Source organism: Capra hircus, chromosome 25 (genome assembly GCF_001704415.2).
Source record: "Capra hircus breed San Clemente chromosome 25, ASM170441v1, whole genome shotgun sequence".
Lineage (NCBI taxonomy): Eukaryota > Metazoa > Chordata > Mammalia > Artiodactyla > Bovidae > Capra > Capra hircus.
Genome location: NC_030832.1, coordinates 13,418,559 through 13,445,281, shown reverse-complemented (window position 1 = coordinate 13,445,281; position 26,723 = coordinate 13,418,559). Strand labels below are relative to the sequence as shown.

Genomic DNA, 26,723 nt, shown 5'->3' with positions numbered 1-26,723 from the left:
TTTTATACCAGGACCAGAATCCCAATCCCATTCACTCCAGTTAATATTAAGTCTACTTTGATAGACTCTAAATAGAGGGTCACAGGACCCAGAAAGGTTCTGTCAGATATTAAAATCCACCACAGGACTAATATCGGCTATAAAAAGTCCAGAGTTTGACAGTTTTAACAAAACTAATAATTTATGACAAAAGAGAAGTAGAGATTAAAAAAAAAAAAATTGACAAACGAACAACAGTGAAACAGTAAAAAAAAAAAAAGTAAAACAATAAATCTTTTATCTTAGGACCCCTATCCCCATTCTTCAAAAAATCTGAAACTAGTGTTTTTCAGTTTTAAAGTAATACAGGCACACACTGCTATATTCAAAATGGGTAACCACCAAGGACCTACTGTATGGCACACGGAAGTCTGCTCAATGCTATGTGCCAGCCTAGATGGCAGGGGGGTTGGGGGGAGGATGGATACATGTGTTGTGCCTGGCTGAGTCCCTTTGCTGTTCACCTGAGACCACTGCAACATTGTTCATGGGCTATTCCCCAATACAAAATACAAAGTTTAAAGTTTGGAAAAAAAAATAAAGTAATACATGCACATAATAAACACAATCTTCTTTTTCAAATGGCACAGAATTGAACTGAATGACAAATACAGTTCAGCCTTTCGTCCATGTCGCAATCCCTAGGTGAGAACATTGTTCGCGGTCCTTGTATCCTTCCAGAGATCTATGATCCACACAAACACGTAGGTTTTCTAACGTGCTTTTTGTTTTCAGTTAACAATACCACTTGGGCCTCCTTTCTGGTTAGCGCACCCCAGGTCACCTCCGCCTTTGTAATGGCTACAAGTGGGGCTGAGCTGTATTTACTCAACTTGCTCCTAACAATGGGCACTGAGGTTGTTTTCCATGAGCGACTGCCAGTGATACTGGCATCAACATCTTGTTCAATGGTTTCTGTGACTCAAATGTATAGCTCTCATTGATTCTCTGAGGTCACTGGCTGAGAAGGAAAAGGGACCAGGAGGCCCAGGGTCGTGCTGGCATTCCCAGTGTGTCCTGCAGGAGCCACAAGTCACTGCAACACATACCTCATTTCACCCCTCAAGAACCAATGGCAAGGAGCCCAGGAGTCAGGCTCCCGGGTCCTTTCTTGATCAGACCACTATGCTGCCTGTGTGCTCAATGCAAAGAAGTGAGATGAAGATCAAAGAGTAAGTACCGCTTAAATTTGAATAGTTAGTGACAAACTGCTCTCCAAAGAGAGGGCGCCAATTTAGGATCCACAAACATGAGTGCCTCTTTGCTTGTGTTATTATGAAATGTTCTCATCCTTGACAATGTCAGAGTTGAGAACAACACAGGCAGTTTGCTGTCTCAGTTTGTACTAGAATTATCAGTGAGCATTACCCCCACCCCCAATCAACTTAATTGGTTATCTGTATTTAGTTTTCTCCATGATGTCTTGTTTAGGGTACAGGTCTGTGTATTTCAGATATTCTATGACTATTAAAAAATAGAGTGTTCCCCTTATAGTACGGTACTCCCTAGATTCTCCCTGTAAAAGAGAACGAGGTACCCAGCGAAGAACAATTTATCAGAATCGAGTAAAGTTGATGACGTGCATTACTTGTGACCCAGTAATCCCATTCCTGTGTATAGCACTGATTAAGAAAGAGTGGCCATCAATGGGAGAGAGGACAGATGGTCATGCTGATAAATGGGCGCCAGAGAGAAAAGCTACTTGCAGAAGCATAGCTCACTTCATGCCTCTTAGGTTAAGGTTCAAAATCTAGAATGTTAGTGCTGTGGAGACACACCGTAACACAAGCAGGAGAGCAGGCCCAGGAAGGATCCACAGCTTGACAGGGGCTTCAGCTGTGTCTGCCATGTCTGCGAGCAGTGGGCAGACAGATAACTGTTATCTTGTTCTCAGTACTTTTCTTTTTCCATTTAAGAAAGTGTTCACCTTATATTCCCAGAGGTTCTGGGGGGGCTTCACGCCCAGGGCTTTCACTCGCTCCAGCTCCATGAGGATAGCTCTTCGGTGGCTGCTGCTTTCTATGGTATACGGAGCCTTAGAAAATTCTTCCTCTGTCAGAGTTAAAAGCAACCTGGGGGGATAGGGGTGGAAGCAAGCTTTTCAGTCAGAACTCTACCTTATCAACACAAATACACACTTTGGGCTTGAGGTAAGGCACCTAATATATGAAGTAATATGGCCAACAGCAAACAAGTGAAAGCTTACTATTTGCTAGGGACTCTCTGAAGACGCTTTGCTATATTATCACTGACCCATCTACCAATTCTGCAAGGTAGGTGGTATCATGTCCTTTGTGTGGGTGAGAAAACTGGCTTAGACAAATAAAATGACTCACCCAAGGCACACTCAGGAGGACCACTTTGCTCCTACCCTTGATCTTTCAGCTACGCACTCTGACCTTACTATTTTTCAAAGTATATATGTGTGTGTGTGTGCAGAAAAAAAAAAAAAACTAGAAGGAAATCCAATGAAATATCATGATAATAAGAGTAGCTGTTTGGGGGTAAAGATGACAGCAGATACATTATCTGTTCCCTTTCATCAGAAAATGTGAATTTACCGCTAGTGACTCCTCATTAAAGTACCCCATAAAGGTTTATTCTCCTTTACTCAGCAATGCCAGTTTAGGAAGCTCTCCTCTGGAAGGAAGATAGTTACGCAAAGTACATTGTATTAACAAGGCAGAGAATTCCAGGAGGGAGCAGGGTGAGGTGGGAGGTGGTGCTACTCTTTACAAAAAGCAGAGTGGGAGCATTTTGCTTTCTCAATAGAGAGTCAAGTGTTGAAAGTTCAGTTCAAGGGGAAAAACGGAGCAGGGTGGGAGGTGGGGCACCAGGCAGGTTATCTGGGGATCCCAGGTAGACAGCCTAGCAGTGAGGACCACGTGTCTGATTCAAATGGGTTAGAGACCAGTGGCCTGGTGGTCTAAGTACATTCCTATGTGATCCCAAGGAAGGCAGGGACCCAGTAAAAATGGACAGGGCTCAGGAAGGAGCAGGGAGCTTTGCTGATGGGCAGAAGCAGCCTGCCCCATCACTCAGCAATGAGTGAGTTCCTCAAACTAATGGGTTCCTCCATTTGCACCAATGCAGTTTGGTACTGTCTGGAGCAGAAAAAAAAGGAAACACCATAAATGTGTGTTCATAGAGGTTGATTAATAGACTCTAGCATATACATATAAACACATACACATATACATATGTATAAATATACATATAAACACAGGTCTGCTTAGAACAATCATATTTTCATTTAAATAAATAACCCACAGTTCTATGTGTAGAACTGTATAAACACTGAAAAAAATCTGGACACCTGTCCAGCAAGTGGTTTTTTTCTCAAGGGCAGGATGATGAAAGTAGTTCATTTCTAATGTCCTATAGTTCCACATTATTATTTTGAAATAAACAAACACGTTACCCTTATAATTGGGAAGCAACAAACAATTAAAATGTCAACCAATGACATAAAATGGTATGGCTGCTTTAGAAAAGTTTAATGGTTTGCTAAAAGGTAAACACAGAGTTACCTTATGACCCAGCAATTCCGCTCCAAGAGTACTGAGTATTGAAAGTACAAGTCCACACAAAAACCTTTACACAAGCGATCACAGCAGCAGTGTTCCTAACAGCCCCCAAATGGAATCAATCCAAATGTCCATCAACTGAAGAACGAATGAAGGAAGAACGGAAATACTCTGAACAGGCAAATCCAGGAGACAGAAAGTAGAATGGTGCTTGCCGGGGGCTGAGAGAGGGGAAAATGAGGACTGACTGCCTTTAGCAGGAGCTTTCTTTTGGGGGGTGCTGAGAATGTTCTAAAGCCAGACTGTGGCCATGGCTGCACATATCTGCAAATATATTAAGAACCATGGATTATACACTTCAGATGGGTGAGTTTCAGGGTATGCGGACAGCATCTCAAAAGCACTGTTTCAAAAATGTCAGTGGCACAGCAGCAGAGTTTGCTCCTCACCTTCCGTTTACTCTTTCAGATAAAAACCTGTCTCTGTAGAGGGAGGCCCAAGGGCCTAGCTGCTCCAGCCAGAGCACAACTTCCTCCGCTGTCCATCTGGCCACAGCCTTGTGGACCAGGAGGTGCCGCTCGGATTCCCTGCTGCTCCAGTGGTACACCAGCAGGACCACCTGGGGAAAAGCGACAAGGACCTTACTGCACAGAAAGATCAGAGATGCCAGCTTCCGAATACGCGAGTGTGCGGCCGGGGGGGAAAGACGCTGGGCTGGGAGGAAACGATGCCAAGTCTGTCGACACTGAAGCCAGGCCACACCACTGCCACAGGGAGCTGGGGAGCACGACCCTCGGTGGGCTCACCTCTGCTGATTTTCGGGTCGTTGTCGGGGAACAGAGACAGAAATGGGACTCACTACAAGGCACCTGGGAGCACTGCGCCCTCGACCCCATCAATTTGGCCAGTGTGACTGACTCATGCGCCTTTGCTATTGGAAAATTTGTTAACAATAAGATTTTCGTAGCATGGATAGAACTTAAAAAGAAAAACAGTCTCTAAGGTTTGAAGTTAGTAAAGTGCTGTGCTCAAGACATGGCCTCAGTTCCAGCCCTAACACCTTTCTGCACCAGTTTCCTTCTCTCTAGAGCAGGAATAATGACAGTGTCTATTGCATAGGCTGTGAAGATGAAATGGGATAAAATTAACAGTTTCTGGGCTCTGAATACCGGACTCTGTAGATACTTGTATGGGCAACATCCCAGGTTTCAACTTACACAGTGAATTACCATGTGCGATCACTTAGGAGTATTTCAACAGAACTGACTTCAGTGAAAACCGTGGGACATCCACTTACTGCCACCCCAGTTAAAGCTGTGAGCACTCCAGAGTAGAAACCCCCTCCCCTGTGCTGGTTCCCTCTGCCTGTGTGGGGAGCTGAAGGGGTCTGATCATTCCCAAACTTTTGAAAGGCTGCAAGACTCTGGACTATGTCGTTATTCTGCTGAATGTCTTCAAATCGCATTCTAATGGCATCAGGAAATAATTTTTCAACGGCGTCCCTATGAAGGAGAGAGACAGAGACAAAAAAAGACAGTTGTTTAACTAAATACACTTAAAATGTTTAGAGGACAAAATAACACTGATGTCAACATTTAATAATATACCAAGGATTTCCCTGCTCGTCCAGTGGTTAAGAATCTACCTTCCAATGTGGGGGGTGTAAGTTTGAGATGGGGAACTAAGATCCCATAAGCTATGGGACCACTAAGCCCATGCACCACAATTAGTGAGCTCGCATGTCCCAATGAAGACCCAATGTAGCCAAAAGTAAATAGATATTTTTAAAAATACGCATACCAGGATTCAGAAAGAATGGATAAGAAGGTTGGTTATGGCCCTATTGGTAACAACAACAAATCAAAAATTTCTACATGTCTACTGTTAGGGAAGCAGCTAAACAAAACATAGCATATTTCTACAGAGAAGCAATACATTGTTTTAAAAATAAGTTTACTGGATATCACTGGGTATCAAGATAAATAAATTTAATTCAAACATATTGTTTGAATGACATAGGAAACTGAGGAAACACAGGCTGTACACAACTGATATAAGAAAATATTTGCATTTCCTATTGGCACATAAATGTATAAATTATCATAACTGAAACTACTCTGAGAAAAAGGAAGAACTGTAAGATGGGGGGAGGCGGGGTCAAAGGGGTCTGTATCAGCAACGATCTGATTATCAAAAATTAATCCATAAAAAAAGAAAAAAGGTGAAGTTCAGTTGTAAAAGTTAGACCAACCATCAGGCCATGCCATAGAGCTCTTTATCTTCAATTACACACAAATTGAGAACCTCTCCCCTACCCAACCCGCCCCACAAGAGAACCCTTCTTCAGCTTAAGATTAACCTGCAGATAAACCAAGGCTGACAGGTCAGAGCAACGTGTTTGTAAATACACTTCCTGTGAAAAAGAGAATGCTGGGTTAACGTTTTAACCTTCCTGGTACTCTGTTGATAGAGAGAAGGCAACAGAAAGGATTTTAGCCTCATAGACCTCCCAGGAACAGGATGAACATTATGAATAAAGGAAAAAATCCACCATCTGAAAGTCTTACCTGCTGTGTGACGCCACGCATGAGAAACTCTATGAATGTGGCAAGTCCAACAGAGTTTAGTCAGAGATGGAAATCAGCATCACACTGGTTATTCAGAATCATGCAGTTAGACCACTGTCTCTATTCTAGGGTGTTCTCAGTGAGCACAAACCAGTCAGAAGCATTATGTACCAAGGGTTACAGAAAATGGTCTGGTAACCAGTTTCTTCCTTTCCCTCATTTATAATAAATAATAGACATATCATGGCCACCTGTGAGGAAGGGAGTCAGGACTTGCAGGCCCTTGAGCCCCCTGACTCACATGCCAGTGGATCCAGAGTGACCCCCGAGGTAGTGGGCTCCACGTCTCGGGCCTTTCCAGATGTGGCTGCTCCCGTTAAGAGAAACCACGCTGACCAAGCCCAGTGAGCTCCCCATATGGACTTGAGCATTACCTGAGGAGAATATTGACTTTGGGGAAGCCTTCCCATTTTTCTCTGCATTCTGGACACTCTGTTTTCTTCGAAGAGGCCCACCACAGGGCGAGGCAGTGCCGGCAGAAGCTGTGCCCACAGTTCAAGGTGGTGGGGTTAACCAGGATGTCGTAGCAGCAGTGGCAGGAGAATTCATTAATGGAAATCTGAGGGCCGGCGCTCTTGAGCGGGCCCGTTTTCCCAAGGCTTGCTGCATCCACATTATTCTGCAGAGACTCCTCCATCTCTTAGCAAATTCTGGAATCCATAGACATAGAAAATTACAGACTCAGCAGACCTAAGCAAGATGACATTAAATCTAGGGGAAAAAGAGAGACAAGCAACAGAAATAAGTCAAATAATTTAGCAGGTGTTTGAGATGACAGATATTCTATTAAAGCTCTGATTTTTAAACGTGACAAACTTGGTTTCTAAAAATTTACATTTCGTAAACCACATAAACATCACTAAATTTTTCGACTTACTGTCACACTTTCAAAAATTAGATAAAGCAAAAGGGTGCAAAGGAAACTTCAGTGGGCTTGGATGGGGGGAGGCTGGAGAATTCTAGATCCTTCCCTGCTAACTTCCTTGGAAGATTTAATTTCTCTGGCCTCAGTTTTCTCAATGAAATCTGTGACATCCTTTCAATGTACATAACTTTAAATAAACCAGATTCTTGGCCCACTAAAATGTTTGGAGTTGGCAATAACAGATGCACTTCATATAAACAACAGATTTTATCCAAACAAATCTGCCTTCCCCTGAGGTAATTATTTAATATATGACTTCAGAGGCTCCCATAGGGACAGTACCTGGAAGAGAGGCCTGGTTCTCTGAGATGCCCTATGCCAGGCCTACTCGCCTGGGGCTAAATATTCCTCCTCTCTCCCCAGATCAACCCAAACAAGCACATCCTGCCTTCTGGATCCCACTAGTTTGGTGTCACAGAAACATGGTAATGTCACTAATAAGCTAACGGCAAAAGACCATTCTCTTCTCATTCTTATCTGGGTCTTAAGGGATTTTTATTGAGAAGCAATATGATGAGGGCATGGAGTTAGAAGTTCAACTCTCCATCTCTGAGACTAAGTTACCTGGGCTTTCCCAGTCTTATTTCCTCAACCTCACAGTGTCTTATGAGGGTTGTGCTGTGCTAAGCTGCTTCAGTCTTCTACTCTTTGCGACCCCATGGACTGTAGCCCACCAGGCTCCTCTGTCCACGGGATTCTTCAGGCAAGAATACTGGAGTGGGCTGCCATGTCCTTCTCCAGGGGATCTTTCCAACTTCAGGGACTGAATCCATGTCTCTTAAGTCTCCTGCACTGGCAGGTGGGTTCTTTACCACTAGAGCCACCTGGGAGGCCTTGTGAGGGTCAGAGATGGTGAACGGGGGTGGTGGATGGAGTAAACAGGGCCGGAAGAAATTATTATTCACATTGCTACTGGAATTAGCATGCACAGACACCAGTGGGGATGTTTCTCAATCTCACTATTATTACAGGAAAGAAAGTAAGTTGCTGTTGATCACCCACAACTGGTCTCGCAGAGGACTCTTCGCAGGCACAGTGGTTGGGAACACAGGTACCAGGGCTGGGCCGCCTGCGTTCTTACCCCAGCTCTGCCCTCTGGATCTGAGTCTCAGGTCTCTCATCTAATAATAGGGGCTTCCCTGGTGGCTCAGTGGTAAAGAATTGTCTGCAATGCAGGAGACATAGGTTCAATCCTTGGGTCAGGAAGATCCCCTAGAGAAGGAAATGGCAACCCAATCCAGGATTCTTGCCTGGGAAATTAGATGGACAGAGGAGCCTGGTGGGCTAAAATCCATGGGGTCACAGAGTCGGACACGACTTAGCAACTAAACAACAATAAACAATAGTATTTACCTCACTGGGAGGTTTTGAGAGTTAGATAAGAGAATGCAATTAAAGTGCCTGGCATACTGTAAGTAGACCATAAATGGTAACAATTTCTCTGATTTTCAGGGAATTGAATCACTTTTTACAGGGCACAAATTTTAAATTAAGCATGATAACACTATTTTAAACAAGAAAATCTATAAACACGAGACTACAAATCATGGCCACCATTTGGTGATCTGCTGCCCGTCTGATCCACCAGAGCTTTCTGAATCCCTAAGAAACAATTACATCCAAGAAGTACGCTCAGCAAGTCAATGAGATGCACTAAAAACTGCAATGCCTACAGTCAGCATTGGTCAACAAAAGGGCCCAGTTCTTCTCCATGACAACACCCAACAACCAGTGCTTCAAAGTTGAACAAATTGTGCTACGAACTTTTGTCTCATTGACCATATTCACCTGAACTCTTGCCAACCGATTACCACTTCTTCAAGCATCTCAACAACTTTTTGCAGGGAAAACGGTTCCACAAACCAGCAGGAGGCAGAAAATGCTTTTGAAGAGTTTGTCAAATCCTGAAGCACATATTTTCATGCTATAGGAATAAACATACTTATTGCTCGCTGGCAAAAGTGGTGTTGATTGTAATGGTTCCTATTTTGATTAATAATGATGCGTTTGAGCCTAGTTATAATGATTTAAAGTTCACAACTTTAATTAAACCACAATTATGTTTGCACCAACCTAATGTTAGTAGGCTATGGTCTTTCTGGCAGTCATATATGGATGTGAGAGCTGGACCACAAAGGCAGAGAGCTGAAGAATTGATGCTTTTGAACTGTGGTGTTGGAGAAGACTCTTGAGAGTCCCTTGGACAGCAAGGAGATCAAACCAGTCAATCCTAAAGGAAATCAACTGTGAATATCCTTTAGAAGAACTGATGCTGAAGCTCCAATACTTTGGCCACCCGATGCAAACAGCTGACTCACTGGAAAAGACCCTGATGCTGGGAAAGACTGAGAGCAAGCAGAGAAGGGAGTGACAGAGGATGAGATGGTTGGATGGCATCACTGATTTAACGGACATGAACTTGGGCAAACTCCACGAGACGGTGAGGGACAGGGAAGCCTGGCGTGTTACAGCCCATGGGGTCGAGAAGAATTAGACACGACTTGGTGACGGAACAACGTTAGTAGTTTCTTTGTTGGGTGGGAGAGGATCATTTTTTTGGTTTTGGTTTTCTGTATTTACTAAGCTGTTCTCAATGAAAATGATAACTGCAAAAATACAGAGAAAATCATAAATTAAACCACATTTGCTGATTATTTGTGTTTCTAAAAATTAACTGAATTTTATTTATTTTTGGCTGCGCTGGGTCTGCATTGCTGTGTTTGGGCTTCCCCTAGCTGTGGCAAGAGAGGATCTCCTCGTGTGGTGTACAGGCTTCTCCCGGTGGTGGCTTCTCTTGCTGCCAAGCTCAGGCTCGAGCTTGGCAGGTATTGCAAGCTTCAGTAGCTGAGGTCCACAGGCTCAAGCTGCCCTGTGGCATGTGGAATCTTCCCAGACCAAGAACAAACTGGTGTCCCCTGCACTGGCAGACAGGTTCTTAACTACTGGACAGGGAAGTCTTGTCTGTATGTTTAAGAAACATTTAAACATTTTCTGCTTTCCTCTGGGCAGTCTCTCCAAATTACTTGAGAGAGCTCATATAATACAGGTTTTCAGAGAAAAGAATCATTGTTTTGATGAAGTGATTCCTTTATTCGTCCAATACTAATTAAACAACTACCATGTGGACAGAGTTATCCCAGGAAATAATCACTGGACCATTTTGAGCTACTGAGCATCACTAAGGATGCCCATCACTGGTGGGCACTTGAAGTGCATTCACGAGTCCATCTACACTCACTGTTGGGAGGCAGGATACAGAGGCTTCTGGTGAGGGCTGCACAGGGGTGAGAAGAGATGGGCCTGATCTGGGTGCTGTTCTTGGTGCGTCATGGCGAGCAGTGAGTGACACACCTGGAGATACAGGTCTGATACAGAGTCCTGTGTTCCACGCCTGGTTCACGACAGGTGGGCAGATGAGGGCACATAAAGGTTTTGGAGGCAGATGAAATCAGTAAAGCTGTGCTTGAGGAGTGGGCTTCCCTGGTAGTTCAGCTGGTAAAGAATCTACCTGCAATGCAGGAGACCCTGGTTTGATTCCTGGGTTGGGAAGATCTGCTGGAGAAGGGATAGGCTACTCGTTCCAGTGCTTGAGGATGATAAATCTCATCAGGAAGGTGGGCTGGGCTGGGACAAGGTAGAAGGGAGGTGCTGTTACTTCTGCAACTATGGTGACAAACATGAAAATGCAAAGAGAGAGATCAATCTATGCAAGAGATATTACAAGGGTCATTTCTGAGCTTTGGTGACTAGGGAGAATGATCAGAGGTTGTCTAGTTTCTAGAACTGGGGAAGTAGATGGTTCTGCTGATAGAAATGGGTCACAGCAGGGACTTCCCTTGCGGTCCTGTGGTTAACATTCTGCACTCCTGATGCAGGGGGCCCCGGTTCAATTCCTGGTCAGGGAACTAGATCCCACATGCTCCAACTCAGAGCCTGCGTGCTGCAACCGAAGCTCTGGCACAACTGAATAAATTTAAAAAAAAAAAAAAAAAGAGTCCGTGTAAACTAATGGGGCCCAGCTTGAAAAGAAGGTAAAAGTTGAGTTTGAGGTAATGACAAAATTTCCAAGAACTGCCTAGTGAGCATGTGGAGATATGAAACTGTGGTTATGAGGTTAGAGCGAGGCCAAGTGTATGGATCTCAAAGTCATTTGACATGGCAACATATATGGAAATAAATTTCTCACAACCTTTTAAAACTAGAATGCACCAATAGTTCTTAGTTTACCAGATCTGAAAGTTATTTGTCATAAGAGAGAATAAGATATCAAAGTGCATTTTAAGTGTCATGTTTGGAAAAGCTGAGGTGGCCACTAACTCTGTTTTTTAATTGTCTTCAACAAACTAGAAACTGCACGGACTTTAAGTGGAGAGTGAAAAAGTTGGCTTAAAGCTCAACAAAGATCAACCAAATAAAGATCATGGCATCTGGTCTCATCACTTCACAACAAAAAGATGGGGAAACAGTGGCTGACTTTATTTTTGGGGGCTCCAAAATCACTGCAGATGGTGACTGCAGCCATGAAATTAAAAGACGCTTACTCCTTAGAAGTAAAGTCATGACCAACCTAGATAGCATATTGAAAAGCAGAGACATTACTTTGCCAACAAAGGTCCGTCTAGTCAAGGCTATGGTTTTTCCTGTGGTCATGTATGGATGTGAGAGTTGGACTGTGAAGAAAGCTGAGCACTGAAGAATTGATGCTTTTGAACAGTGGTGTTGGAGAAGACTCTTGAGTGTCCCTTGGACTGCAAGGAGATCCAACCAGTCCATTCTGAAGGAGATCAGCCCTGGGATTCCTTTGGAAGGAATGATGCTAAAGCTGAAACTCCAATAATTTGGCCACCTCACGTGAAGAGTTGACTCATTGGAAAAGACTCTGATGCTGAGAGGGATTGGGGGAAGGAGGAGAAGGGGACAACAGAGGATGAGATGGCTGGATGGCATCACTGACTCAATGGACGTGAGTCTGAGTGAACTCCGGGAGTTGGTGATGGACAGGGAGGCCTGGCGTGCTGCGATTCACGGGGTCGCAAAGAGTCAGACATGACTGAGTGATTGAACTGAACTAGGAATTCTGCTCCATTTCATTTTACTCTAAATTGAAAAACTGGACGTTAACACAGAAAGGGTGCACAATTTAACTGAATTCAACTGATCTTTTCTGCTATTTTTGTATAAGTATTTGGGTTGTTTCCATTAAAGAAAGCAACAAGAAAGCAAAAGGAGGAAAGTGCCTCCCAGGTGATAAAAATCTAGCTCAGATACTAAAGTTCTAAGCTGTGGTCTTTTGACTTGGATAAACACACCCTCCTGCACTGCAAGGGCCTCTTCGAGGATGTTGATGACGATTCTCTACAAACGCGGCACACACAGCAACAGGCTGGAACTGAGAGCAGCTTTGCTGGCTGCGTTCCTTCACGGGGAAGCACGTGTTAGACACACCCACAGCCTACTGCTCTTCCTGTTGTGGTCTCAGAAGAGTCTGGGGGGTGTGGTTAGGACGGGGCGAGAAGCATTCCAGCCCTGTTCCCAGTGCCCTGCCCACACGGAGACTCTTAGGTTTGTGCTTAATCACTGCAAAACAAGGCCAGTGTTGATTACCTTGCTCAAAACGAATGGGAAAAATGCCTGAGTTGGAAAAGCCTGCAAAACAGCAAACAGAGACAAGGTAAAAACAACGGCCTGGATACCACAGAATTGAAGACCTCTGCTCTGAGTCACTCTGAAGAGCTGTGGTTTCTGACAGTTGAAGCTGGCTCTTCAGCTGACGTCTGTATCGGTGCTTCAAGGGGTCAGGGCACACTCTGAAATCACGGGCCAAGTTTGTGTTCGTCTATACGAGCGATTTCCTGAAGGAAATCTAGGTTTTGATTTACTCTCCTGGGGCTTCTCAGGTAGCACTAGGGGTGAAGAACCCTCCTGCCAATGCAGGAGACATGGGTTCCATCCTTGGGTCAGGAAGATCCCTGGAGACGGAAATGGCAACCTACTCTAGTATTTTTGTCTGAAGGGCTACAGTCCATGGGGTCGCAGAGTCAGATATGACTGCAGTGACTCAGCGTGCATAGCATGCAAAGTGGACCAAGGCCCAGATAAGGCTAAGAACCACTGACTGTCCAGTGAGACAAAGGCTTTATTAATGTAACCCCCGCTGCTCCCCACGGTGACTCAGCATTACTGTCAAGAGCAGCCATTCTCCTCGACCTGGCAGTTTCAACAGTGGCGCCATCTGTTCTTTTTTTCCCTTCCGGCCGCATAGCATGTGGGATGGCCAAGGATCGGATCTGTACTGGAAGTGCAGAGTCTTAACCACTGGACCACCAAGTCCCAACATCGAGTCTTCGGACAGGCAATTTTCACGAGGTGCTTCTCTTTCTCCTCCTCCTCCCCCACTTTCTATTGAATTTGATGCCAGCATTTAAAACAATCTGATGTCACAGACAAATCCAGATTCCTGGCTGCTTCTGAAAATTCAGAAGATCTGGCAACCCAGGGCGCTCCTTTTGTGTGTTTAGAATCCGCTGAAGCTGTGTATCTGAGCAGCTGCCCGCTTCAGAGGGAGCTGCAATCATCACCCCAGCTGGCTTCCTCACTTCCGTTAGCTGCTAGATTTCAGTGGATATTTGTTTTTCATAACTTGTTCCGTAAGGTGCTGCCTTCCGGGTCCAGCATGAGTGTGACATCTGTAGGTTGACTGGCCTTTTAGGCTAGAAAGCTTCTGGAGGTCTACGGGCTTATAGCATTACTCTTTCTCTGCTGTTGGGTGGTTACTTAGTGCTGGGAAGGTGGTTACTTATGAGGTCTTCCTCACATTTTTCTACATTACCCCTGCTATTCTGCTTTAGACTCAGAGGTGCAGGAGATTCTGCATGTGAACGGCTGTGTGTGAGGGCAGGGGTCAAGTTTCAAAATCCTAAGCTGGCTTTATTCTCATCATATCCTTACAGACCTAGCACCTATTTATCAAATATTTCAGTAGAGGCCCTTAAGACACTTAGTTTTTTGGAGGATCTTACCTATTCCTGGTTCTGAGGGACAGAGTAATACACCTCAGTTTTAAAATCAGAAGACAGATTCTGATTCCCAGCTTCACTACCAGCCATGAGATCACAGGCAAATTATTCCTCCTCCCCAAGGCTCACATCACCAGACATAAGCAATGGGGTTACTGCTGATCTGACAGGACTGGCCTCAGAATTAAGAGGACAGCACACAGGACGCGCTCATGGTCCCTTCTTCCACATCACATTCTAGCGGGTGACATTTATCAATCCATTCAAGAGAAGAATTGCTAAGGTGGTGTCTTTCCTGCCCATGCCATATAACCAACAACTTACTCTACCATGTAACTTTTATTTATTAAAATGGCCACACTTGCTTTTATTGCAAGAGACATGGACATTTTTTAAATTTTATATTATGTTTTTGGCTGTGTCTCAAGGCATGTGGGATCTTAGTTCCCCAATGAGGGATTGAACCCGTGCCCTCCGCAGTGGAAACACACAGTCCTAACCACTGGAGGGCCCGGGAATTCTCTACCCTGTAACTTTTTTAACACCTGGAGAGACACGACCTCCTGAGTAGCACACCATGTCTAAAATTGCCATGTCAAGAAATGGCATAAAATCTTAGAAAGCATTAATATGTGAAATATGACATGAATATAAACACATGCTCAAACTGCACAGCTGACATTTTCTAAAATGTTCATGGGTTAGGTCTGTTGGCACAACTGATAGGAAGCAATTGCTAGAAAATAATTATCACAAGATATCTATCACCCCAACCTTATGTATATTCTCCCGAAGAAATACCTAACTGACAGGGTACAACTGTCTGAAAATCCATGGGGGGAAAAAAGAGCTGGGACACATATAATGTCCCAACGATTCTATGTAACTAAAGACCCTGGAATGGATTTGGCTATTCCATCCCTGGAAGGAAAGTTGTTTGTTAAGTGCTTATCTATGGATTTATCCAGGGGCCTACTCTCCAGGAGGAGGCAGGGGCCCTGCGATAGCCTGTTTCATTCTTCAGTCCTTCAACTCACATTTAAGAAAACTAATATAATGACTTTTATTGAGTTTATTGAAGAATGCATTAATTTTCAGTTTAAGAATTTTTATATCTTAGCTTCTAAAGACCTCACTATGTGATGACTGTTAATTCTTCAGAAAGTGAAATTATCAAGCTGCTTAGTTCAGTGAAATTATGGTTCTACTTCTTCACTCAACAAAACACTGATTGTGACTGTAATACATACTGAAAGTTTTAGGAATAAGTCTTTGAAGAGCTAATGTACTGGGATTCCAGCCTGAAAAATGTGATCTCAACTATTTCTTAGCAGAAATGTTGGCTGTAAGAATACAAAGATTTTGGCTTTAGATTGGTCTCTAGTTAGGTTATTTCTTCCCATTACATACTGCCCAACAACAGAGAATAATGACAATTGCTAACATTGATTGAGCCCTTATATAATGTGGGAGGGATAATAATCTTATGGGATAATTATTACTATCATCCCCATTTTACTGATGAGAAACTGGAGACCTAACTGGTATAGGACAGAGTCCGGTTTTTTGTTTTGTTTTTTCAAACAACACAAATTTCTTTTCTTTCTTTTTCTTTTTTTGGCTGCACAGTGGAGCATGTGGGATCCTAGTTCCCCGACCAGGGATCAAACCCATGCCTCCTGCAGTGGAAGCCAGGGACCTCCAGGTCAGGTTTTAAATCATGGTCTCATGTAAAGCCTGTCCTCGTACACTACGTCAGTCTAGGCCACAACATAGAGGTGCCACTATGAAGCTGAGAAATTCAAACTAGAATCTGACATCACTGCATTTTGGAACAAGAACTGCAGCTTGAGGCTGTTAGGGTGACCATGCTCTTCCACCTAGGAGATAGATAAACAAGCAGAAACATTCACAAGAGAAGTAGGGGTGATAGTGTTTGGGTGTACCTCATTTCTGGCAACTCTAGTCCGCCCCTGGGGACACCACTTAGACACTAGCAGAACACTACAGATATTATCAAATGTCCAAAGACCAAAGACACCCATTTCTAGTAATTATGAGATACACAGAAATGAGTCCAAATGTAAGCAAAGCAAAGATCAGAAGTGGCAATAAAAAGAGAATGTGGTAAATACTTCTTGCAGGTAGTGGAAACTGGCTTTCATTAACATAAGACAAGAACTTCCAGGCTCTTCCTGTATAAAACTCTGTGTTTTTCCAACTTAAAGAGACAGATTTTCTTTCTCAACAGGGTCAGGAATTACTAGGGCAAAGGTAGCCAGCCAGCTCATGGGTTAGGTCTGTTGGTACAACTGATAGAAAACAACTGCTAGGAAATGATTATCACAAGATATCTATCACCCCAACCTTATGTATATTCTCCCAAAGAAACACCTAACTAACAAGGTACAACTGTCTGAAGATCCATGGGGGGAAAAAAAAGACCTGGGACACATATAATGTACCAGTGATTCTATGTAACTGGGCACTGACTTGCTGCCTACACTCGGAGGCCCTGTGATTTACTGCTCTGGAGTGCTGTTGTGCAAGACAAGAACATACAGGGAAGGCTCTGTGGAGGATATGGAAATAACTTATCTTGTGTAAAACACTGGAGACGTCCAATAATTTAGGAAGTGATCAAAAACTACTGGTGGTCACCACCAACCCATACCATAGCTACTGGTTTTTAAACTATCCCATTATGACTCACACATTTCTAAACTCATGAATCCTTTTCAGGTTTTGTACACTGCTGGTTGAGCAGCCTGTGCCTCTCCAACCAGATCCTGAGCCTTGAAGGTCAGGAACCAAGTCAGAGAATTCTATCATTGTACCTGGGAGTAACTGGCACAAAGCTGAGTTCTAGTTATTTGGAGATGAAAATAGAACCCACAAACCTTTGATTTCTATCATAGAAACTTCTTAGAACCTCTGTTGGAATCACCCCAGAAATTTGGTGAATTCAAACAAAGATATGCGGGAGAGAGGACCAGGAATGCTCCTTTTAAAGAAACCCCTTAGAATATTCTTTACAAAAACAAAAAAAAGTTATTTTTAATTGAAGGATAATTGTTTTACAATATTGTGTTGGTTTCTGCCACATGTCAACATTAATCAACCATAGATTACATATGCTCCCTCCTTCTTAAACCTCCCCCCAACTTCTCACCCTATCCTGACCCTCTAAGTTATCACAGATCTTACTTACATGGATGTTTGGGAACTGAGAGCTGTTACATACAAATAAACACTTGCTATCCTAAGTATATGTTTCACACAAGCTGAGGCAAGACAGTAACAAAATCAAGTTTAAATAACATTTCCAATTTCATTTCCTCTGCTCTCCAATCCTTCCTCTCTCCACAGTCCCAGTCATCCTACTGGAGCAAAATCCTGATCACGTCCTTCCTTTACTCAAAACCTTCCCAACTGTGAGAGTATAAAACCCATGGTCACTTAAGAATCTTTATGGCCCAGCTGCAATCAACAGAACTTTTTAACTAAGAGCATGGACTCTGGGGCCAGAATGACTGCATTCAAATCCCAATGATTCCAATTATTAGTTGTGTGACCTCAGGCAAGTTACTTAACCTGTCTGTGCCTCAGTTTCTTAATCCGTAAAATGGGGATATGGATAGTACCTGTCTGATAGGGTTGTTGACAGGATTAAATGAATTAATGCACGCACAGCACTCAGAATGGTACCTGGCACACAGTAAGTGCAAAGTTATAAGTGTTCATTTTTACTATTATCCTGATCACCTCCTGCTACTCACCTACTCATAGGTTATACTCTAGTCCCACCTGTTAATTCCTGCCCTTTCCCCACACTGTTCTATCTGTAACACAGATACACACCATCTCTGGGTCAAAAGTGTCCAACTGACAAGACCCAAATCAACCATCACTTGAAAATCTTTAATGACTAACCTTCTTCATAGCTCAAATTAATCCTTCCTGCCTCCGTGCACTAAGTAACTTTCATTTGTGCATGTTTTCTCATCTAGACTATGATTTCCCTGGAAACGTTAGTATAATTGAAACAGTACTGTTTTAAGAGTGACACACTCCATCTATCTCCTCTGAGCCTCTATTTCCCATTTCTAAGCTCAGGATAATAACAGTTCCTTTGAAGGAAGCTTAAATGACTGATTTCTATCTACAGATAGTCCGAAAATCCACTGTGTGATTGATTGGCATTAACAATTATTAATAGCGGTGTTTATTTAGTGCCAGCTAGCCTGGTAGGCTGCAGTCCCTGGGGTCGCTAAGAGTCGGACACGACTGAGCACCTTCACTTTCACTTTTCACTTTCATGCATTGGAGAAGGAAATGGCAACTCATTCGTGTTCTTGCCTGGAGAATCCCAGGGAGGGGGGAGCCTGGTGGGCTGCCGTCTATGGGGTCGCACAGAGTCGGACACGACTGAAGCGACTTAGCAGCAGCAGCAGGTAGGTAGTACCGGTGCCAAATACCGGAACTTCAAAAAACAAAAAACCAAAAACTGCCCCGGAGCAGCACAATTTTCCCATCAAGTTTATAGAGATCTGCAAGGAAACACTGAGCACATGGGTTTGTATATCCCTAGGCGGGCTTGTTTATAAGCAAGCTGTGACAAAAACAAACCCAATCCAACCCAACCCACACGTGCACTCTTGCGCGTCAGCTCTGGGAAGTGCTCCAGGAGAGGAAGGTAGTAAAACTCCTTCCCATTGGCGTTTCAGAGCGTTTCATCAAGACCATCTACAAGGTCTGGCCAAGGACTGGCCAATGGGCTTCGGTGGGGAGGACCCAACGAGGACTTAGGAGGGCAAGACAGCACCTGGATCCTTCTCCCCACCAAAGTTGGAGGGCCGCCTTCTGCCCCGCCAAAGATCCCCTATCAGACGCGGCCTGATTCTCTTTTGCCTTTGTCCAGATTTCTAAGCCATGAAGTCACAATCACAAGAGCCGGGAGTGTGACTCTGGGTTTCACTTTTCCTTTCTGCGAGTCCCTTATACTCTTCTAAAACGGGATCATTCGTTCAGCCCTGGGGCCAGAACCACCGGCTAGTTAGATCTGAAGCCCAGCCTGGCGTCTATCAGGAGCCCGGTCAATTCTGCACGCGCGGTCGCTTCGCGCTCCCGGGGGCAGGGTCCCGGTCATCTCCCTCCGAGGTGTGAGGCAGCCACGTCCTCTCCGTCTCGCCCTGGGGAGGGTGGAGGTGGAAATCCAGAAACTACAGGCTCGGACTGTGACCCGGGAGTGAACACAGGTGAGGTCCAGGAACCGGCTTGCCGAGGTGGGGCTCTCGGGAAGGATGGAGAAGCTGGCCAAGTGGGGGTCCGCGCCTCAAAGGTAGGGCTGAGGCTACACAGAACCCAGGTCTGGGAGGGGAGAACCCAGGTCTGGGAGGAGAGATCCCGCCCACTTCCTCCGAGCCCGTTCTCCACCGCCTCCTTCCACACCCTAAGTCGAGCCCGGCCGCACCCTGGCTACTCTCCGCAAAGCCGCTTCTTACCTCCGCGCTCATGGCCAACCCGGCAGTCGACCCCTTCCTGGACCCCTTCACAGACACAGAGGAAGAGGTAGCAGCTCCACTTCCGGAAATAACCTTGGACTCACTGCGGAGGAGGGTACCCCGCCGGCCCGCGACCATAGAGGAGAGGCCGCAGTTGTTCCCCAACCCCCTGAACCCTGCGCCCTCCCGCTGCCTAGAGCGGCCACTCCCGCGCCTGGGGGTCCGCGCAGGCGTACTACCTCCAGCCCCGCCCCTTCCTCTTGGGTGGCCAGACCTTGAGCGCAGGGCGTTAACACCCTGAAGGTGCTCCCTCCGGGTGTGTGTTTTGTTAACTGCAGGAAACAGCTTTGCCCGGAAATTAAAATAATATTACAAGAGTGCACTGTACTCGCCACGATTTTTTTTTGGCGGTTACATTGTATACAGAAATCAGAGGACCGTCGCTATATTTCCATTTGCCGTATTAAGAATCGGATTATTAAAATACCTTTATCACCACGTTTTTTTCTCACCCAGCGTCTTGGTTCGTTAAGCTGTGCTGTTAAGGTGTGCTTGGGCGCTCAGTCGTGTCCGACTCTTTGCGACCCGGTGGACTGTAACCGCCCGGCACCTCTGTCCGTGGGGACTCTCCAGGCGGGAATACTGACGAGTGGGTTGCCATGTACTTCGCTAGGGGATCCTCCCAACCCAGGGATCGAACCGAGGTCTCTCGTATTGCAGGCGGGTTCTTCACTGTCTGAGCCACCAGTTAAGAATTCATTCTGATTATCTGCTTTAAGTCACTGGCCTGGAAGTTGATAAAACTGATCATTTTTTCCCCTAGCAATCAAATGTGCAAAGAGTAAAAAGACTGATGTTCTGTGCTAGTGCCAGGAGGGTATGAACTCATTTTCTGGAGGGTAGTCTGGCAATAGGCAGCAGCATATTTTTAACATTGCAGTGAAAGATATGTGACAAAATTTACCATTTTAACTGTTTTTAAGTGTGCAATTCACTGGCACTAAGTGTCTCCACATTATTGTGCAAGCATGACTCACATCCATCTCTAGGACTTTATCATCTTCCCAAACTGGAAGTTCATATTCATTCAACAATTCTCAATAGTTCCTTCCCCAGCCTCTGATAACTAGGTACCACATCTAAATGGGATCATACAGTGTTTTGTCTTGTGACTGGCTTATTTCACCCACCATAGTGTTCTCCAGGTTCATCTACTTTGTAGCATGTGTCAGAATTTCCTTCCATTTAGAGGTAGAATAATATTCCATTGTATGTATACATGACATTTTGTTTATCCAGTTTATCTGATGATGGATACTTGGGTTGTTTCCGCTTTTTGTCTACTGTGAATTATGCTGCTATGAATATGGGTGTACAAATACCTATTCAAACCTCTACTTTCAGTTAGTTTGGGTGCATGCCCAAAAGTGGAATTGCTGCATTACATTTGATAATTCTATTTTTAATTTTTAAAGACAGGCCATAATGTTTTCCATAGGGGCTGTACCATTGTATATTCCCACTAGCAGTGGGCAAAGTTCCAGTTTCTCACCTAATAGGCGTGAAATGAAACCTCATTTTGGTTTTCACTTGCATTTGTGATGTTCGGCATCTTTTCATGAGCTTATTGGCCATTTATATCTTCTTTGAAGAAATATTTAAGTCCTTTGTCCATTTGAAAAATAACTTTATTTATCTATTTATTTGGGCTGTCCTGGGTCTCTGTTGCTTTTCTCTAGCTGTGGTGAGTGGCGCCTACTCTCTAGTTTCGATGCTAGGGCTTCTCCTTGTGGAGCGCAGGCTCTAGGGTGTGCAGACTTCTGTAGCTGCGGCTCCTGGGCTCCAGAGCACAGGCTCAATAGTCATGGTGCCTGGGCTTAGTTGCCCTGTGGCATGTGGAATCTTTCCGGACCAAAGATCAAACCCATGTTTCTGGCATTGTCAGGCAGATTCTTTACAACTGAGCCACCCGGGAAGCCCCACTCCGCATGTCCACTTTATACTGGATTGTTTCCTTTTGTGTTTTTTGGGTTGTAGGCGTTCTTTTTGTATTATGGATATTAACCCATTATCAGATATATGGTTTGCAAATATTTTCTCCCATTTTATGGGTTGCCTTTTCATCTCGTTGGTAGTGTCCTTTGAAGCACAAAAGTTTTAAATTTTGATATAATTCAATTCATTGATTTTTTTTTCTTTTCTTGCTTGTGCCTTTGGTGTCATAGCCAAAAAAATCATTGCCAAATCCAATGTCATGAAATTTTGCCCTATGCTTTCTTCTAAAACCCTTATAGTTTTGGCATTTGCATTTAGGTGTTTGATTTACTTTGAGTTAATTTTTATACAGTGTTAGGTAAGGGTCTAACTTCATTCTTTTGAATGTGGATATTCAATTTTCTCAACACCATTTATTGAAAAGAGTATCCTTTCCTCATTGAATGACCTTGGCATCCAGATCATTTGAATGTATATTCAAGGCTGTATTTGTGGGCTGTCTACTCTATTTCATTAGTCTCTATGTCTATTTATGTCAGTACCACACTGTTTTGATTAATGTTGCTTTACTGTAAGTTTTGATAATTATTGAACTTAAATTACTTAAAATTTAAGTGGTCATATGTGGCCACTACTCTCTATCTAGGACTTTCAAAGCTGATACCAATAGGCAGAGAGATATTTCAGATTTTAAGTTTGACTACTTGTATTGGTTTTCACATTTACACAGATTGCTGCTTACACTAAGAACAGAGGACATAGCTAACTATATATAAATTTCCTTTGAATGAGGAGAGGAAAATGGACTTGTGGCACCTTGTGGGGATAATATGGCCACACTCTTGTTCTTTAGGGTACGTAATATTTTCTTTTGGGGGAAAATGGTTATTTTCTTTTCAAAAAGACCAAGTGGTTTGTACTCAGCATTTCTCCCAAACCTAAGGGGTGAATTCAGGGAAATGTGACAGCAGGTCAGAACTCTGATCATAGCTTATTGACACATTTATTTCTACAGTGCTTTATAAGTCACATACATTATTGACACTGATCCTAAAACTGATTTAGTGGAAGAGAAAATAGAAGCTTAGGAATATTAAATAATTCCAGACCTAATAAACAGATGGTAAAGAATCTGCCTCCAGTGCAGGAGACCCAGGTTTGACCCCTGAGTCAGGAAGATCCCCTGGGGAAGGGAATGGCAACCCACTCCAATATTCTTGCCTGGAGAATTCCATGGACAGAGAAGCCTGACAGGCTACAGTCCATGGGGTCACAAAGAGTTGGACACGACTGAGTAACTAACACTTTCTCTCTGACCACTAACATCTTGACTGAGCCTTAGAAGCCAGATCGTCTAACCAACTTCATATGGCTTTTGTGAAAGACCAAGGTGAATTCTCAGACAGCCATTTTGCTTTTTGCGTTTCTTTTTCTTGAGGATGGTCTTGATTCCTGTCTCCTGTACAATGTCACGAACCTCTATCCATAGTTCATCAGGCACTCTGTCTATCAGATCTAGGCCCTTAAATCTATTTCTCACTTCCACTGTATAATCATAAGGGATTTGATTTAGGTCATACCTGAATGGTCTAGTGGTTTTCCCGACTTTCTTCAATATAAGTCTGAATTTGGCAATAAGGAGTTCATGATCTGAGCCACAGTCCGCTCCCGGTCTTGTTTCTGCTGCTGCTGCTGCTGCTGCTTCTGCTGCTAAGTTGCTTCAGTCGTGTCCGACTCTGTGCGACTCCACAGACTGCAGCCCACCAGGCTTCCCCATCCCTGGGATTCTCCAGGCAAGAACACCGGTGTGGGTTGCCATTTCCTTCTCCAATGCATGAAAGTGAAAAGGGAAAGTGAAGTCGCTCAGTCGTGTCCGACCCTCAGCGACCCCATGGACTGCAGCCCACCAGGCTCCTCTGTCCATGGGATTTTCCAGGCAAGAGTACTGGAGTGGGTGCCATTGCCTTCTCTGTGTTTCTGCTGACTGTATAGCTTCTCCATCTTTGGCCGCAAATAATATAATCAATCTGATTTCGGTGTTCACCATCTGGTGATGTCCATGTGTAGAGTCTTTTCTTGTGTTGTTGGAAGAAGGTGTTTGCTATGACCAGTGCGTTCTCTTGGCAAAACTCTATTAGCCTTTTCCCTGCTTCATTCCGTACTCCAAAGCCAAATTTGCTCCAGGTGTTTCTTGACTTCCTACTTTTGCATTTCAGTCCCCTATGATGGAAAAAGACATCTTTTGGGGGTGCTAGTTCTAAAAGTTCTTGTAGGTCTTCATAGAACCATTCAACTTCAGCTTCTTCAGTGTTACTGGTCAGGGCATAGACTTGGATTGCTGTCATATTGAATGGTTTGCCTTGAAAATGAACAGAGATCATTCTGTCATTTTTGAGATTGCCCCCGAGTACCACATTTTGGACTCTTCTGTTGACTGACGGCTACTCCATTTCTTCTAAAGGATTCCGGCCCACAGTAGTAGATGGTGATTGCAGCCATGAAATTAAAAGATGCTTACTCCTTGGAAGGAAAATTATGACCAACCTAGACAGCATATTAAAAAGCAAAGACATTACTTTGTCAACAAAGGTCTGTCTAGTCAAGGCTATGGTTTTCCCAGTAGTCATGTATCGATGTGAGAGCTGGACTATAAAGTAAGCTGAGTGCCGAAGAATTGATGCTTTTGAACTGTGGTGTTGGAGAAGATTCTTGAGAGTCCCTTGGACTGCAAGGAGATCCAACCAGTCCATGCTAAAGGAGATCAGTGCTGGGTGTTCATTGGAAGGACTGATGTTGAAGCTGAAACTCCAATACTTTGGCCACCTAATGTGAAGAGCTGACTCATTGGAAAAGACCCTGATGCTGGGAAAGATTGAGGGCAGGAGGAGAAGGGGACAACAGAGGATGAGATGGTTGGATGGCATCACCGACTCAATGGACATGAGTTTGGGTAAACTCCAGGAGTTGCTGATGGACAGGGAGGCCTGGTGTGCTGTGGTTCATGGGGCTGAGAAGAGTCGGATACAATTGAGCGACTTAACTGAAGTGAAGGTGAATTCTTTTGACCAATCCATGTTTATGGAGCATCTGCTCATGTCAGCAGTGTTGTAGGCTCTGGGAATCAACAGCAAACCAATAACATAAAACTCCATTATGCAGGACCTCATCTGTTTTGCTCACCATCGTATTCCCAGTAGCTAGTGCCACAGCTAAGGGTCTCAGCTTTGCGTTCCCTGTCGCCTCTGCAAATAACCCTCTTTCCCATTATTCTTATTGCAGCACTCTGCTTTTTCTCTTTAAACCCATCTTCGGATTTCCAAGTGGCAAGTTTGAATCTTGCCTGACTTTATGCTCTTCCAAGTTAAGTTCCAATGGGGTTGGGCATCTTGTCTTTTCTATTCACCCCTGTATCCTCACTCATTTCAGAGTGTCTGGCACATAATTGGAACTCAGGAAATAGTTCCTCATCAACTGGATGGATGTAAGGTCACTCAAACTTCTCAAGTAAAAGGCCCAAGTCTGGTCGACTCCAGTGAGACCACGCCTTGGAGAACTTTGATAGCCACGCCCCTGCTGCCTCCCGGGAACGAAACCAACTCTTGGCCCCGCCTCCGCCATGACGCAGGCGCACGTGACGTGCGCCGGCGCGCGCTGTTTCCGGAAGTCGCCCCCGTGATCTCTGCTGCGGCTGCCAGCGCTGTCGCCGCGGAACTTCGCGAGTGGAACGCTCGAGGCGGGCCCGGGCGGGGCCGGAGGCCTGGCCACTCCGCAGAATGGAGATAATCAGGAGCAGTGCGTGTCTGCTGTACACCTTCCCGCGTCCTCGCGGCAGTTCCTCACCCGGCCTGCTAGGCCCGCACCGCGGCAGGTCTACTTGACCCGGCCTGGGGCAGAGGCAGTCCCCTCAGGGGTTTGCTCCCCTTTTGCGCCTCTTGGGGCCTTGTTCGTCTCTGTCCAGTGCACCCCTCGGGGCTTATATCCCTCCGGTCTGTGCACCCCTTAGGGACTTGTCCTCTCATCCCAGGATCCTTGGAAGCTCTCCCTCCCTCCTTCCCTATCCCCCTAGTAACTCATGGGCAGGAAGCCAGGCCATCAATTCTGAGCCTCTTCTCGGTTTCTCCGCAGATTTTAAGAGTAATCTTCACAAAGTGTACCAGGCCATAGAGGAGGCCGACTTCTTCGCCATCGATGGGGAGTTTTCAGGTATCCCTCGCTTGCAAGCTCGAGGCTGGCACCCTGCAGTGCATAGCCAAGCCTCCTCCTGCCCGCCACCCCCATCCCCCACCCCTCACCCCTCACCCCCAACCCCCGCGCCTTCCTGACCTCTGGCCTGGGCTTATACCTGCTGGTCGCTCCTGCCTGTTTGAGTTTTCTGGGTCAGGTTGCATGAGTCTCCACGTTTCCTCTTAAACGTTTCAAAAGCACGAAAGAGGTGCGGTGGGTTTCCTGATTGGGTTTGTGGTGGTTCGAACTCTGAGGGTTGCAGATAAGAGACTACGGTTTTGATGCTGCTGAAAAACAGCTGGACAAAGTGTGGGACAGAGCTTGAGAGTTAGGGTCAGGCCTTTTTTGGTGTATGGTGAAATATGCATAGCATAAAATGTATCCTCTTAACCATTTTTAAGTGGTTTTAAAAGTTAAGTGACATGTAGGACATTCACACTGGAATGCCACCATCCCCACCGTCCATCTCCACAGAACTTTTTCATCTTCCAGAACTGAAACTCTACAAATTGGACAGTAATTCTCAGCTTCTCCCTCCCCTCTGCCTCTAGCAATCATTGTTTCTGTCTCTATGAATTTGACTAGTTTAGACATTTCCTCTAAGAGGACTCATACAATATTGGTGCTTTGTGACCGACCTTAGGGTTGGACTTCTGCAGATAAATGAGGGTATTCCTTTAGGCATTAATGAAAGTGTTCATTGCCTGCCTTGTACACATGTATCTAGTACTTAGGTTAGTATAACTAACAGTTACAATTGCAAGGTTCTTTTTTTTTTGGATCAAAGGTATCCAAATTTTGGTAAAGATAGCCATTTTTGCTACAAATTGTACATGTTTCAAAGACTTCAGCTCTTTCTAAAGGAA

At 44.6% G+C, this 26,723-nt stretch overlaps 2 protein-coding genes across 6 annotated transcripts in view; one reads left to right on the top strand and one right to left on the bottom strand.

The window, feature by feature from the left end:
* BFAR (bifunctional apoptosis regulator) overlaps positions 1-19,839 on the bottom strand; it is a 29,644-nt gene extending 9,805 nt beyond the window's left edge. Inside the window, exons 1-5 of one of the 2 annotated variants that reach the window (XM_005697516.3) lie at positions 19,639-19,839; positions 6,568-6,904; positions 4,864-5,068; positions 4,016-4,185; positions 1,967-2,111 (exon numbers count right to left, since the gene is read on the bottom strand). In XM_005697516.3, coding sequence (XP_005697573.1) covers positions 1,967-2,111; positions 4,016-4,185; positions 4,864-5,068; positions 6,568-6,830 — 783 coding nt within the window. In that variant the 5' untranslated portion in view covers positions 6,831-6,904; positions 19,639-19,839. The remainder of the gene's footprint in view (positions 1-1,966; positions 2,112-4,015; positions 4,186-4,863; positions 5,069-6,567; positions 6,905-19,638) is intronic. The other variant, XM_005697517.3, reaches the window with a different exon arrangement.
* The window catches only part of PARN (poly(A)-specific ribonuclease), a 200,045-nt gene continuing 192,040 nt past the window's right edge, over positions 18,719-26,723 (top strand). The window contains exons 1-2 of one of the 4 annotated variants that reach the window (XM_013974854.2): positions 18,719-19,392; positions 25,759-25,836. Coding sequence is in view for 1 of the 4 variants with exons in the window: in XM_005697515.3 (XP_005697572.1) it covers positions 25,407-25,425; positions 25,759-25,836 (97 nt within the window). In the remaining 3 variants the exon portion in view is untranslated. Of the gene's footprint in view, positions 19,393-25,272; positions 25,502-25,758; positions 25,837-26,723 lie in introns of those variants that run through there. The other 3 variants (XM_005697515.3, XM_013974853.2, XM_013974855.2) reach the window with 3 other exon arrangements.